Source organism: Peromyscus maniculatus, chromosome 13 (assembly GCF_049852395.1).
Source record: "Peromyscus maniculatus bairdii isolate BWxNUB_F1_BW_parent chromosome 13, HU_Pman_BW_mat_3.1, whole genome shotgun sequence".
Taxonomy (NCBI): Eukaryota; Metazoa; Chordata; class Mammalia; order Rodentia; family Cricetidae; genus Peromyscus; species Peromyscus maniculatus.
Window position 1 is genome coordinate 28754319 of NC_134864.1, and position 15955 is coordinate 28770273.

The window sequence follows — 15955 nt, forward strand, 5'->3', positions numbered from 1 at the left end:
TATTACAGGATCCTGGAAGGGTGAGGCATGGTCCCACGCTGTTTTTCTGCCTGAGATCATCCCAGTATCCAAGTCCCACAAGGAAACAGAGAGAGCCTTGTAAGTACATCCCAGGTCTTAAGGGTCCCCCCACCAGCAGCCACACCCCAGGGGCATGTACTTTAAAGTCATAGGCAGGTGTAACAGTTACCTGCTGCCTCACTAGAGAAGATGCTTCAAGGTCATAGCTAGAACACCTACACACTACAATTAAGAGCACTGGTTGCTCTTCCAGAGAACCCTGATTTAATTCTTAGCACTGACATTGCAGCTCACAACCATTTGTAATGCTAGTCCCAGGAGATCCAATGGCCTTTTCTGGCCTCCCTGGGCACCAGCCAAGGAAGTGGTACACAGACATACATGTAGACAGAACACCCATGCACATAAAAATAAACTAATAATTAATTTAAAAAAATCATTACCGCCGGGCGGTGGTGGCGCACGCCTTTAATCCCAGCACTCGGGAGGCAGAGGCAGGCAGATCTCTGTGAGTTCGAGGCCAGCCTGGGCTACCAAGTGAGTTCCAGGAAAAGGCACAAAGCTACACAGAGAAACCCTGTCTCGAAAAACAAAAAAAAAAACAAAACAAAAAACAAAAAAAAAAAAAATCATTACCAAACCCAAGGTCAAGATTTGGCTGTATATATTCTTCTAAGACTCTCATAGCCTTAGATCTAAATTTAACCTTTGGTTCATTTTGAGCTAATTTTTTTTATATATATGAGATGAGGTAAAGATGCAAAATTATTCTTTTTCATGTGGTTATCCAACTAGCTAACATTCACTGGCTTCTTTAATTTTTGGAGGGAGGGCAGAGAGGTAGCTCAGTGGTAAAGAGCACCTGCTGTTCTTGCAGAAGACACCGGCACCCACATGGCATCTTTACCTGTGACTCCAGCTCCAGGAGATGTGGCACCACCATCTTCCAGTCTTTGAGAGTACCAGGCACAAATATGGTGCACGTACATACAGGCAGGCACTCACATATACACATTAAATAAAAGTAATACATATTTTTAATAAATAAATAAATAAATTTGTTTGTTTTGGCAGGAGGTGAGGGGGGAGACAGAGTCATACTATGTAGTGTTGGCTGTCCTGAAGCTCACTTTGTAGATAGATTGACCTTGAACTCACCGAGGTCTTCCTGCTTCTGCCTCCTGAGTGCTGGGATTAAAGGTATGCACCACCGCACCATCTGATTTTTTTTTTAATGTTAACTTGACCTGGGCTGTAGTGGTACACACCTTTAATCCCAGCACTGGGAGGCAGAAGCAGGTGGATCTCTGTGAGTTCAAGGCCAGCCTGGTCTGTAGAGCGAGTTGCAGGACAGCCAAAGCTACACAAAGAAACCATGTCTCAAAAATAAATGGATGGATAGGTAGGTAGGAAGATAGATAGATAGATAGATAGATAGATAGATAGATAGATAGATAGATAGATAGATAGATAGATAGATAGATGAGCAGGTTACATGCCTCCAATATATAATATCCTAAGGAAAAACACAGAAAAGATTCATGAAATCAAAGCAAAACCCCAACAGGGCAAACACTAAGTCCTGTAGCTCCATGTCTAAAACATGTTGACCTGATGGAGCTCCAGTAGGCTTGAACAGCCCCACCTCTGTGGCCTTTTCATTCACAGGCCACATAGCCTCTCTGTGAGCAAGGCAACATTGGGTTTGGAGTGCCTGGGCGACTGTGCATAGTGAAATAAATCCCTAATAAATCACTTCTGAGGCAGCCCTGTGCAAACAGGATATGGTGGAGGCACTCTCTTCTCAAGGGAAAAACTTTTCAAATGACTACAGTTTTTGTCTCTTGAATCTGCCATGGCTGAGGGCTGGTCAATTCCTAAAATGTCCTCCAGGACATCTCTCTTATTGTCCCAGAGCAAATGCATCTGGCTTCTTTTTAATGACACTGGACTTCAGAAACCAAATACTTTTAGTTTTGTTGAGGCAGGATCTTACTCTCTAGCCCTGAACTTGTGGCTAATGAATAGACTTGAACTTGTGACTGTCTTCCTACCTCCTCAGTACTGGGATCACAAGCATGAGCCACTAGTCGACTGAGCTTCCACAAAGAGTTGGGACAAGGACAAAATATAGACAAGTTCTTTGCCAGAGTATACCATGAAGAACTTCTGGTCTAGTTCCCAACAGAATCTTGGTTCCCATCTGAAATATCAAGATATAAATGTTGACTGTCCACATTTCTGTCAACATTCTGGTCTTCTCAATTTTTACCAGAATCGCCTGTTTGACTCTTCTTCTGATAATTGTGAGGATTCTCTAGGTTTCAAGTCCATACTCTTTCAAATTCTTCCTTCAAACCAGTTTCAAAGGCTGTAGAACTACATGGTCAGATTTTAGTCACGGAAGTGACCCCACTTCTGGAACCAGTTTTTGGCATTACTTATGTCTGCTGGTTTATTTGTGCTGCTGTGATCAAAATATCTCAGAAAACAGCTTCAGGTGTATTTTGTGTTATGGTTTCAGGGGAATCAGTTCTCATGGCCTCTTGGTCCCATGTGCTTAGGCAGCGTATCACTATAGCGTGAACACGTGATGAGGTTCTTCAGCTCTCGACAGAAAGGAATCAGAGAACGGAGGAAACAAAAAATACCTTGGGTGACATGCCCCCAATGACCCTGACCTCCAGCAGGACCCCACTTCCTGGAGTTTCCACCACTCCCAAAGCAGTTCCACCTGCCGAGGATGAGGCATCCAGCACAGGGTCAAACCATGCCCCTTGGTTAACTGTGACTGCTTTGTGAATTTAGACTGTGAGCGCTCACTTGAAGGGAAAGGCAGCATCTTTTCCTGTATGTTGGTGGAAAGAGAATTGGGACAGAGAGATACTTTGACTCCCCTCCCCCCACCCAAAATCTCTGCTCTGCTTGACCTCCCACTTATGGAGCCCCCTTCCCTGCTTCTCCTACCACACCTTTTCTACTGTGCTTGATACCTAGACCTCGGGCTGGAGAGATGGCTCAGAGGTTAAGAGCACTGACTGCTCTTCCAGAGGTCCTGAGTTCAATTCCCAGCAACCACATGGTGGCTCACAGCCATCTGTAATGAGATCTGGTGCCCTCTTCTGGCCTGCAGTCATACATGCTATATACATAATAAATAAATAAATCCTTAAAAAAAAATACCTAGACCTCAAGAGTTCACTGACTATAAACAAGGAAGATGTCCCGGCATTAAAATGTACTTGAGAACTGGATGTGGTAGATGTCAGCTCACACAGGGGGATTATGAGTTTGAGACCAGCTTGAACTACACCATTAGATCTTCTATCAAAAAAATAAAATATGCTTCCAAATGACTCCTGCCATTCCAGCAGATCTGCAAATACAGACTGAGTCACAGGCATTGAAGAATGCACTACCCACTGGTGAGGGAGCTGTTCCCCATCTCCAGAAACAAAAGCTTCAGAGAACGGAATTCTTTGTCAGTTGTTGTTGTTGGTTGGTTGGTTTTTTGTTTATTTGTTTTGTTTTGTTTTGTTTTGTTTTGTTTTGTTTTATGAGACAGGGTTTCTCTGTGTAGCCCTGCTGTCCTGGATTTCACCCTGTAGTCCAGGCTGGCCTCGAACTCAGAAGTCCACCTGCCTCTGCTGGCTTTAAAGACACGCATCATCACCATTGGGTTTATGAACAGAATTCTTATACTTTTGGTTTTCCATCAAAATCACCTCTATTTCCATTAGCATTGCCAGGGGCAACCTAGTTCTAAGTTTCAAAGACTTCCCTTCCTTCAAACAGCAACGCTTACAGGCTCAGAGGTAGGTGTGGGGCACACACCTGTAATCCTAGCATTTGGGAAATGGAGACAGGAGGATCAGGAGTTCAGGGTTGTCCTGGGCTACACAGCAAGTTTGAGACATGCCTGGGCTGCACATGACCTGCATGTTTGTTTGTTCAGTGGGCAGATGCAGGTGTGGCAGTCAGAGGAAAGCTTGCAGCAGCCGGTTGGTTCTCTCCTTCACTGCACGGGTCCCAGGGGTTCGACTTAGGCCACCGGGGTGGTAGCAGGTGAGCCACCTCACCCATCCCAAGACCCTGTATTTCAAAACGAAAGAGCTCACGCAGACTCATAGCTGGACAGAGCAAGCTATAGAAAAACCACGCTGTTCTCTCTGACCACAATGACAGCCACTATAAAGAGTCCTCCTTTGATCCCAAGTGACTCCAGTGTCTAAATATTTGGGCTTGTAGTAATTCCAACTAAAAAGAAATTTTTTTTAAAGTCAAAATCGAGGGGCCTAGAGAGACAACCACTTTAAGCTTAGGGCTACATCCTGTTTTGCTCACCTAGAAATTCTGGATTCACATCACCTCTCACTGTCTCCTTGAAGAACTCCCTGGCCAGCATCCGCCCTTCACAATCTCTTTCCTTTGCTTAACAATGATGTAACCTAATCAAATAGTTCCTACCCGGGCACCTGAGCTTTAAGGGTGTGGCTTTTGGGGGGTTCAAATTTCAAACGCCTGAAACTTAACCTACATCCAAGCCAGCCTCAAATTTATAGCCCTTATTTCGGGGATCACAAGCATGTGGCACCCCCCCCACACCCCCAACCTTTCTTTCCTTCCCTTCCCTTCCTTCCTTCCTTCCTTCCTTCCTTCCTTCCTTCCTTCCTTCCTTCCTTCCTTCCTTTCCTTCCCTTCCTTCCTTCCTTTCCTTCCCTTCCTTCCTTCCTTCCTTCCCTTCCCTTTCTTCCTTCCTTTCCTTCCTTCCTTCCTTCCTTTTTTTCCTTCCCTTTATTCTCTTCCTTTCTTCTTTCCTTCCTTTCTTTTTCCTTCCCTTTATTCTCTTCCTTTCTTCTTTCCCTTCTTCCTTCCCTCTTCCTCTTTCTTCCATTTTGCCTGTTTTTTTATATTTATTTATTTATTTATTTTTTAAGATTATTTAATTAACAGAGAAAAAGACCAACTCACTGTAGTTGGAGTTTTTTTGGGGGGGGTCCAACAGCCCACTTATAAAATAAACACACAGATGCTTATAATTTATAAACTGTATGGCCGTGGCAGGCTTCTTGCTAACTGTTCTTATATCTTAAATTAACCCATTTCTATAAATCTATACCTTGCCACGTGGCTCGTGGCATACCGGCATCTTCATATGCGGCTTGTCATGGCGGCGGCTGGCAGTGTCTCCTCCCTCATCCTTCCACTTCCCAGAATTCTCTACTCTGCTTGCCCCGCCTATACTTCCTGCCTGGCCACTGGCCAATCAGTGTTTTATTTATACAGAGTAATATCCATAGCACTTCCCCCCCCCCTTTTTTTTTAAAAAGGAAGGTTTTAACTTTAACATAGTAAAATTACATATAACAAAACAATTATCGAGGAAGAATTACAGTTACAATATTAAAGAAGATATCCTATCTTATATTTGTGAGTTTAAGGTTTTATATCTAACTTATGTTTTATCATAACTAAGGAAAATTGTAACTATCTAGCTTTAACTACATCAAAGACCTCAGAATGATACCCATAACAACTCACTATGACTTTCATTTAGCCAAAGCTGTGTTAAAATGTGTTAGTGGGGCTGAAGCGACGGCTCAGCCGTTAAGAGCACTTGCTGTTCCTGGAGAGAACCTGGGTTGGTTTCCCAGCACCCACTTGGGTATTAGCCACTGTCTGTTCCAAGGGATCCAACGCCTTCTTCTGGCCTCCTTAGGTACTGCATGCAGGTGGTACACATACATACACACCAGCAAACACCCACAAGCATAAAATAAACTTTTTTAATTGTTAGTGAGACTTCTCACACCTATGTTAGTTACCTCGGGTCAGTGGCCACAGACTGGCTCAGCTCCAGTTCTGGAAGCAAAGCAATTTCTTCCCTTTCAAGAGATAGAACCAGGGCTGGAGAGATAGCTCAGAGGTTAAGAGCACCGATTGCTCTTCCAGAGGTCCTGAGTTCAATTCCTAGCACCCACATGGTGGCTCATAACCATCTGTAATGAGATCTGGCACCCTCTTTTGTATACATAATAAATGAATAAGCAAAAAAAAAAGTGATGTTTAAAAAAAAAAGAGAGAGATAGAACCAACTTTCCCGTAGTGACAGCCATCAGGGATATTAGCAGCTCCCCAGCTCATCCTAAAAGAAGACCAGTAACATGTGGGCCCTCTCAAAAGCTGTTGGGTGTTACCTAACCCGTAGTTCTTACTTCCCATCCTCTGCCTTTGTCGGCCAGTGCCTCTCCTGTAATGAGCATGGAGCGAGAGTCTTCATGTTGGAATCCCGTTCCTTTTCCTTTGTCTTAAAGAGACCTCTGGCAAAAATAATGATGTCCACGGAGTTCAAATGAGCAATGGATGCTTCCTGTGAACAGCTTTGCCGACTAGATAGATAGAACAGCGCTAGCTTTGTTCACGTGGTGACCAGGGAGTTCTCTGAGTGAGGGCTTCGTCTCGGCTGTTTTCTGCTGTGTTCCGTTTCCACTTGGAATCTCTGACTAAAGAGTGCATTTTTAGAGGAGTCGTGACCTCCCACCCCTTCCTTTTTTACTTTTATTTTGTATAATGAGTTATGTTGGGTCTTGATCATTTCTGATCCAGTTCACAAAGCACCAAGATGGGCGTCGCACTGAGGAACGCGTTTTCAGATCCCACATAAGCCTTGACAGGAGCTTGGTGAAAGGCTTATGTGGGAAGGCTGAGGATTCCTAAGAAGAAAGAGCAGGCTGAGATTCGCACTCCCAACTTTTGTGGCCAGATTTAGTTCTGAAAGGCAACTGTTACTCAAACAGAGAGATAAGGAGGGTCACCAGAGACTGGGGGGCTCTGCCGTGGAATGACTGAATTACTCTCCCTAAAACCCCACGTGACTTGAATGTCAACAGTTGAAGGTCAAGCAGGTCCAGACCATTAACAGAGAGATGTCAGGATGGGAGTGTAGCTCTGTAGGCGGGCGCTTGCCTAGCATGTGCATGGCCCTGGGTTCAAGCCCCAGCAAGCCCTTACACACACACATACTGCAGATGGCAATTGTGCTTAGCACTCCTTTTTTTTTTTTTTTTAACTGTAGCACAGGAACCCGTATGTTCATTTGTAACCTGTTCCATAGAGAAACATCGGAAGTCCTTTCATCAGAAACGCCTACTTGTTTCTCAGGCAAAAGGGCCCGGGCAGGGACTGCTGGTCGGGGACTTGTCGCTCGCTCACTCTTGCGAACACACAGGGCTTTGTCCTCTGCACTGGTTGATCCAGTCTCTCTTCGCTGCTTCTCTGCAGCCTAGGCCGGAGTACTGGCTGGCCTGGTTCAGCTCTGTAATCATTATACACCGTGCCTGCAGGGCACGCAGGAAGGAAGGGAGCTTCAGGACTGGGAAGTGTGGGTCTGGGAGCAGCCAGCTCAGGCCCAGCGGTTAGGGTTACCCCCATACACAGAGATTAATCTTAGCGGACCCTCTCCTGTCTTCGCATCCACAACTTTAACACCGTCACAGCTTGATCACGCCCCTTGCCCACAAGGGCCTCTGCACTTGAAAGACACAGAGCAGTTTTGAGGTGCAGAACAGCCTCTGCGGGCTCTAGGGGAAGAGGCTGAAGGGGTAAGAAGGCACAGCTTGTGCAGGATTGCTGGAGTTCAAAGGCGCCGCTTTTAATCCCAAACCATTTTCGTTTCGCTTAACTTTGATTTCTTTCTGGGTGGCTAAACTGCAAACTTCTATTAATGTACGGCCAAGTCATTTTTCTTAAGAAGGTGGATACATTACCCAACCCACAGCCGGGAGACGGCTCTTGGGAATGCTGGTGGAACAGGTCCCCGTGTGGCTGAAAACAGGGGAAAGTCAGCCACTGGTCGCTCCTGGGAGCTGCTGGAACACAAGGGGGAGGAGGAAATTTGGAAATCCGATCCCCTGGCAATCGGAGGTCCCGGGAAAGACGCCTAAAAATTTCTGCAGTTTCGTGTTAGTGGAGCAGCCAAAATGTCAGCCGTGGTGATGAATGCCCTCCAAGTCACACTCAGACAGCTGGAGAGAAAGCTCAGCATCAGGAAGTGACAGCATTTAGGGACAAAGTGGAAGAAATACAGAAACAACCAAGGAGTGAGTGTTCGCTGGAAGGAACATTTTACCCGAAATTCTGCCCTTCCTTGTTAAAGCAAAGAGACTTCTTAACGTGACTTTCAAACTTGGACACCACACACAACAGCCCCCATACACACACACACACACACACACACACACACACACACACACACACACACACACACACACCAACTAGAGAACAAGAGGTGTTGATAGGATATAGAGAAATTGATACTTGAATCCATCACAACCCTCTGACAGTCCACATGTCCTCACATTCATTATAAGAGTAAGCAAGAGATACTCAGAAAAAAAAAACCCAAAAAACAAACAAACAAACAAACAAAAAACCAAATTGTTCCCATGAATATCCATATAGAAATGACCAAACTAGCCAGGCAGTGGTGGTGCACACTTTTAATCCCAGCACTTGGGAGGTAGAGACAGACAGATCTCTGTGAGTTCCAGGCCAGCCTGGTCTACAGAGCAAGTTCTAGGACAGCCAGGGCTCCACAAAGAAACCCTGTCTCGAAGAACAAAATTAAAAAATAAAAAATGAGAGAGAGAGAGAGAGAGAGAGAGAGAGAGAGAGAGAGAGAGAGAGAGAGAGAGATGCCCAAATTGAACCTGTTAATAAGAAGTCTGGCCACCTTTGATGGATAATTGTGGAAAAAGCAAAGCAAAGGTGCAGAGGAGGGTAGTCCTGGAGAACTCTAGAACTGTAAGTTATTCTTTCTCCTGAAGACTTGGAACCATGTTATTACGTGGACCTACAGGACTGTCAGGTGAATGCTTACCAAGCAACAAGGTTTTAATTTTAAGGGAAACCTAACAAGCGTTTAGGAAATTTCCCTCCTAAGAGTTGTGCCTGGGAAAATGCAGGAATTATGACAGTCTTGATCAAGCCTAGGTTGCATTCTTCTCCCCATCTCTTAGCAAATTACATAGAAATCTAATTGAAACGTTTTTACTTCTCCAGCAGCCGTCTGAAAGCCGCCCCAGATCTGGGGAAGAAGTCAGACACTGGACATCATAGTGACTTCAGTAGCTCTACGTTTTGTCCTACCTATACAATTACTCTGCATATGCATTATTATCCCATATTTAACAAAGATTTAGACCTGTGACAACCAGCATATTCAGCTCAAAGGTCACCCCCCAACTGTGCCTCCAAACACTGAGAAGATTCGACAACACCCCTTGTCAGATCCACAAACAAACAGGATGTAGTTGCATTTCAATGAATACCCGGGAACTAATCCTCATCTCCCTTCTCTCCCAAGCTTCCGCAGGTTTACTCGGTCCAACAGTGTGACCACCGCAGTGCAGGCTGACCTGGACTTCCATGACAACCTGGAAAATTCTCTGGAATCCATAGAGGACAATTCATGTCCCGGCCCAATGGCCAGGCAGTTCTCCCGGGATGCCAGCACATCCACCGTCAGCATCCAGGGTTCAGGAAACCATTACCATGCCTGTGCAGCCGACGATGACTTTGACACGGATTTTGACCCCTCCATCCTGCCTCCTCCGGACCCCTGGATTGACTCTATCACAGAAGACCCTCTGGAGGCTGTTCAAAGGTCTGTGTACCACCGGGATGGCCACTGGTTCCTGAAGCTTCTCCAGGCAGAGCGAGACCGCATGGAAGGCTGGTGCCAGCAGATGGAGAGAGAAGAGCGGGAAAACAACCTCCCCGAGGACAGTAAGTAGCGACGCCACTCATGTCTGTGACTGCACCGTGGGCCGTGCCCCACGGGTTTGTATTTGGAGGCTTTCCTGTTTGTGTTCCCGCCGGTTCAGCTTGTGTAACCTTCTGGTTTACACCCCAAACCCAAACTCCTGGAAGAGCTGGGCAATTCTGTTGAAAGACCAGACACTGCTACACTGCACTATAAAAAAGAAAGCCACTGAGCGGATGCCACACCCTCCAGCCCTAAGATCTGTAGCTTCCTTCTTTATCTGAAACACATTCAAGGTCAGCATGGCAGTGGTCTCACGCTCTCCCAGGATCCCCACTTCCCCGAAGATGATCTTGAAATGTGTCTGATCCCAAGAGATTAAAAATAATTCCAACTAGCTGAGTGGTGGTGGTGGTGGTGGTGGTGGTGGTGGTGGTGGTGGTGGTGGTGGTGGTGGTGATGCACATCTTTAATCCCAGCACTCAGGAGCCAGAGACAGGAGGATCTCTGTGAGTTTGAGGCCAGCCTGGTCTACAGAAGGAGTCCCAGGACAGCCAGGGCTATGCAGAGAAACACTGTTTCAACAAATCAATTAATATTATTATTATTACTAGTTTTAAGGTCTGCCTTAGTCAGGGTTACTTTTGCTATGATGAAACACCACCAGCAAAAGCAAGTTGGTGAGGAAATGGTTTATTTGGCTTACACTTCCACATCATTCTTTATCATTGAAGGAACTCAAGACAGGAGCTCAAACAGGATAGAAACCTGCAGGCAGGAGCTGATGAAAAGGCCATGGAGAGGTGCTGCTTACTGGTTTGCTCCACAGTCTGCTTTCTTATAGAACGCAGGACCACCAGCCCAGGAATGGAACTACCCACAATGGGCTGACACCCCTGCCCCCATCAATCACTAATTCATAAAATGCCCTACAGGCTTGCCTACAACATGATCTTATGAAGGCGTTTTCTTAATTGAGGCTCCTTCCTCTCAGAGTACTTTACCTTGTGTCAAGCTGACACAAAACTATCCAGCACAAGGTCCATGGATGTCTTAGTTTCTTTTCTGTTCCTGTAGTAAAATCCACAACAAAAGCAATTTTAAGGGAGAAAGGGCTTTTTTCAGCTCAGGGGAAAGTCACAGCGGCAGGAGTTTGAAGCAGCTGGTCACATTATGTCCCACCAATCCAGAGAAAACAATAATAAATATATACATATTAGTGCTCAGCTTGCTTTTTCCTCATGTATATCTCAGGATCCCCTGCCCAGGGAATGATGCCATCCGCAGTTGGCCAATCTTCCCACCTCTGTTAAAACATAATTAACATAATCTCTCAATCATACATATAGGCTCATCTTCCTGTTGATGAGTCTAGATTTTGTCAGGTTGATAATTAACACTAATAGCCATCACAATGTGTGTGTATATGTATGTGTTGGGTAATTATAATCTTTATAGTTTTATTAGTCTTATTAACATACAATACTAAAATAATGTATAGGCCAATGGAAAACCTGCTTATTGCATTTTTCAGCCTGTTTGTTCTTTGAGACAGGGTCTTTTTATAACCTAGGCTAGCGTGGCACTCAGTAGCAAAAGATAACTTTATATTTTTGATCTTCCCACTTCTACCTCCCAGGTGCCGGGATTATAGGTGTGTGTCAGCCTCCCAAGTTATGGTGTTGTAGGCATGCACCACCATGCAGGAGCAGCCGCCCAGTTTATTTGGTTATTTTGTTTTCCTTTTGAGACAGGGCTTCACTGCATGGCCCTGGCTGGCCTGGAACTTATATGTAGACCAGGTTGTCCTCAAGTTTACAGTGATCAGTGATCCATCTGCTTCTGACTCCTGGGTGATGGAATTAAAGGTGTGTGCCACCATGCTTGGCCAGCTAACTGTTTTATTTTTTGTTGTGGTCGAAGACTTTATCTATGGCTGGAGAGATGGCTCAGCGGTTGGGAGCCCTGGCTGCTCCTTGGGAAGACTTGAATTCAATTCCCAGCACCCACAAGACAGCTCACAACTGTCTGTAGTTCCTATTCCATGGGATCTGACACCCTCATACAGACAGACATACATGCAGGCAAAACACCAATGTACATAAATTTTTTAAAAAATGTTAAAGACCTGTTTTTAATTTTTATGTGTATGAATGCTTTGCCTTTGTGCATGTCATGTGTACCACATGAATATCTGGTACCCAGAGAGGTCAGAAGAAAGCATCAGACCCCCTGGTACTGGAGTTAGGAATGATTGATAACCTCCAAACAGGTGCTGGGAACCAAACCCGGGTTCTCTGCAAAGGCAATAAGTGCATTCGACTGCTGCACCATCTCTCCAGTCCCCCTCTGGCCACTTCTGGTTGATTGAAACAAAACTTTTTTAAAAAATTTTTTAACCAGTCTGTTGACACATCCAGTTAGGTTACTATCCCTGTGCACCAAGTATCCGTTACGGTAAACATAACACTAGGTAGGAGGCAGCTTTAGACCAAACTTAACTCAGCTGTACACTAATGGAAACCGGAAATCTTGCCCAGCTGTGGTGGTGCATGCCATTGATCCCAGCACTCAGGAGGTAGAGGCAGGTGGGTCTCTGTGAGTTCGAGGCCAGCCTGGTTTACAGAGTGAGTTCCAGGACAGCCAAGGCTGCACAAAGAAACCCTGTTTTGAAAAAAATCCAAAATAAATAAATAAAGAAAAGAAAAGAAAAGAAAAAAGAGTATGGCCACCCAGGCCTATAATCCCAGCACTAGGAAGGTGGAGGCTGGAGAGTCAGTTCAAGGTCATTCTCAACTACATAGTGAGTTCAAGACCAGCCTGGGCTGCAGGAGACTCTGCCTCAGTGCACACAAACAAAAAAGTTGGCAAGGGAAAAGTACTAGACTTAAGTAGTAGACCTTAAGTCTGGGCCACATATTACACCTTTACGGGATTTCTGAAATTGGCATAAGGTTTGCCGTCCTGTGCTGACCTCCTGTGTTTCTTGTTCTCCCAGTAACTGGGGTTTTGTTCTGGTGGTGGTTCCTGAGGTCTTTGTTGCTGTGGCTGTTTTAAGATTGGGGCTTTCAGATCCCGGGCTAGCCTCTAACTCGCCACATCTGAGATGACCTTAAACTGTTGATCCTCCTTCTCACCCACACCCCAAATGCTGGAAGGATAGGCGTGTGCCTCCACAGCCCGTTATGAACCCCGGCTCCCTCCATGGGAAGTCAACACTCTACCAACTGACCCAGATCCCCATCCCTGGTGACAGCTTTGAATCAAAGAAATTTAGGCATAAAGCCTGCTTCATTTTGTGTGGGAACCATAAAAATGGCTTGTTTTTTTTTTTTCCTCTTTTTTTCTTTCTTTTTTTTTTCTTTTTTCTTTTTCTTTTCTTTCTTTCTTTTTTTGAGACAGGGTTTCTCTGTGTAGCCCTGGCTGTTCTGGAACTCGCTCTGTAGACCAGGCTGGCCTCAAACTCACAGAAATCCACTTGCCTCTGCCACCTCCCGAGTGCATTGCCTTCATCTCTCCAGGCAGTTTTCCTTTCTTTTTTTTTTCCCTCTGTAATGCGTCAGCAGGCCACACCCACCAACCTCGTTCTCTATTGCTGTAGGTGTTAACTTCTGCCACAGTAGAGAGAACCCGGACCTGATGTCACTTTGTTTACGAAGTTCACCATGGCGAAAACATTAATTAAACATAACCGGGCATTGTCATTCCTAACAAAATTAATTATTTTCCTTTGGGAATGGGAACAGGGTCTGCTATATTGTCCACTACTGGGCTCAAGTGATCCTCCTGCCTCGGCTTTCCGAGTAGCTGGAATGACAGGTACATGACCCCACATCCAGCTCACAATTTCTTTTTTCTTTTTTTAAAGACATTTATTTTTGTTCTATGTGTATGAGGGTTTTGTCTGAATGTATGCATGATCAAAGAAGGTGTGCATGTGACGGAAGAGACCAGAAGACGGCCTCGGCTACAGATCGTTGTAATGGACCATGTGAGTCTGGAGTCAAACCCAGGTCCTCTAGAAGAGCAGCCAGTGCTCTTACCATGGAACCATTTCTCCAGCCCCCACAATAATGTCTTCTTAGATCCTCTTCCCAGTACCCACATCAGGCTGCCCACAATTGTCTGTAACTCTAGGTTCCAGGGGTCTCTGACCTCTAAGGGCACTTGCACTCACATGTACCTACCCACATAGAGACAGGCTTGCATGTACATAATTAAAAACAAATCTTTTAAAAACATATTGGATCCATGCTGGGTCCTGGTGATGCACACCTTTGATCCCAGCACTCTGGATCCATGGGCAGGTATGATCTCTATGAGTTCAAAACCAGCCTGGTCTACAAGGAGAATTTCAGGCCAGCCAAGATTACATAGTGAGTAATAGGCTTTTTACTTAATAATAATAATAAATAATAATATAAAAATAAAATAATAAAATAATAATAAACCCAGAAGAAGTTTCTCCGCCCACACAGTGAGTCAGATTCTCCAGTCCCAGAGATAGAGGTCAGAAAAGTCACGCCCCTGGACTAAAGCAGGGAGATTTTATAGGTTGTAGGTGAGGGGTGATGATGTGTCTGCCACAGCTCAGTTTGTGCCCAAGTATGGTCAAAAGTTGAGCACTTAGGTGGGGTTCAGACAGCTCGTAACTTGAGGGTTGGGGCTACAACAGCCACAAGAATTGGGAACCGGGCTCTTTGGTGCCTTTCCTTTGTGTGGAGACTCTCTGAGCAGGCTGGGCTTGGAGAGAGAGGAGCAGGACTTTCTGGATCGTGTAGGAGCAAGCTGGAGACTCCAACAGAACAGTGGGACTCTCTAAAAAAAATATAAAAGAAAGAAAGAAAAAGAAAAGAAAGCCCACAAGACCTCAACCCTACACAAAGAAAGTAACATTATATGAACTCAACAGGTTATATTTAGGAATATATATTTATATACATGTGTGCATGCAATAACAATTGATGGAAAAGGAAGTCATGAATTTGAAGGAGAACAGGGAGAGGTATATGGGAGGTTTAGAGGGAGAAAGGGGAGGGAGAAATGTAATTAAAATAAAACTTCAAAAATAACCAAAAATGAAAAAAAAAAAAAACCCAAAAGTGAAAGGAAGGGAGGGAGAGAGGAAGGAAGAAAGGAAGAGAATCAAACTCTAGGTCATTTCAAAGTGGTGCCTCTGAAGGAACAGCTGGACCATTTTTTGTTCCAAGCTGAGTTTGTTGTTAGGATGCACTGGGCGTGGCTGCCGGGACTTCGGGGATGCCTAACCACTCTCAGGTCCTTCCAACTTTATTTTGTGATAGTCTGCATTCTCAGTTTCAGGAGGAAAGCTTCATAAAGTTAGAAGTTTTTCATTTTCTTTTTTGGTTTTTGAGACAGTGTCTCTTTACACAGCCCAGTCTGCCCTTGAACTCACAGAGATCCAACTGCTTCTATCTCCCGAATGTTGGGATTAAAGGCGAGTGCCACAGTTTCCATCAAGAAGTTTTTTTGGTTTTGGTTTTTATTTCTTTCTTTCTTTTTTTTTTTTTTAAGATTTATTTATTTATTTATTATATATACAGAGGAGGGCACCAGATCTCATTACAGATGGTTGTGAGCCACCATGTGGTTGCTGGGAATTGAACTCAGGACCTCTGGAAGAGCAGTCGGTGCTCTTAACCTCTGAGCCATCTCTCCAGCCCTGGTATTTATTTATTTATTCATTTATTTATTTATTTATTTATTTTTGGTTTTTCGAGACAGGGTTTCTCTGTGTAGCTTTGCGCCTTTCCTGGAGCTTACTTGGTAGCCCAGGCTGGCCTCAAACTCACAGAGATCCACCTGGCTCTGCCTCCCAAGTGCTGGGATTAAAGGCATGCGCCACCAACGCCAGGCTTGGTTTTTATTTCTTGAGACAAGGTTTCTCTCTGTTGCCTTGGCTATAGCTCTGTAGACCAGGCTGGCCTCAGACTCACAGAGATCTGCCTGGCTCTGCCTCCCCGAGTTGTGGGGATCAAAGGTGTGCACCATCACAGCCCAGCAAGAAGTTATTCTTGTCTTATTCTCCTTTACATATCTAGCCTCTCTACCATTGAAGATGGAATCATTAAGTGTACATTTAAATCTTTGAAATATTTAATCTTATAAAACTTTTTAAAAATTCATTTATTTACATGTATGAGTGTTTTG

At 44.8% G+C, this 15955-nt stretch overlaps 1 protein-coding gene across 11 annotated transcripts in view; it reads left to right on the forward strand.

Moving 5' to 3' along the window:
* Dlgap1 (DLG associated protein 1) overlaps window positions 1-15955 on the forward strand; it is an 838155-nt gene that overhangs the window by 798748 nt on the left and 23452 nt on the right. For all 11 annotated transcript variants that reach the window (XM_042259990.2, XM_042259994.2, XM_042259993.2 and 8 more), the window contains one exon: window positions 9386-9807. In XM_042259990.2, the coding sequence (XP_042115924.1) occupies window positions 9386-9807 (422 nt within the window). The remainder of the gene's footprint in view (window positions 1-9385; window positions 9808-15955) is intronic.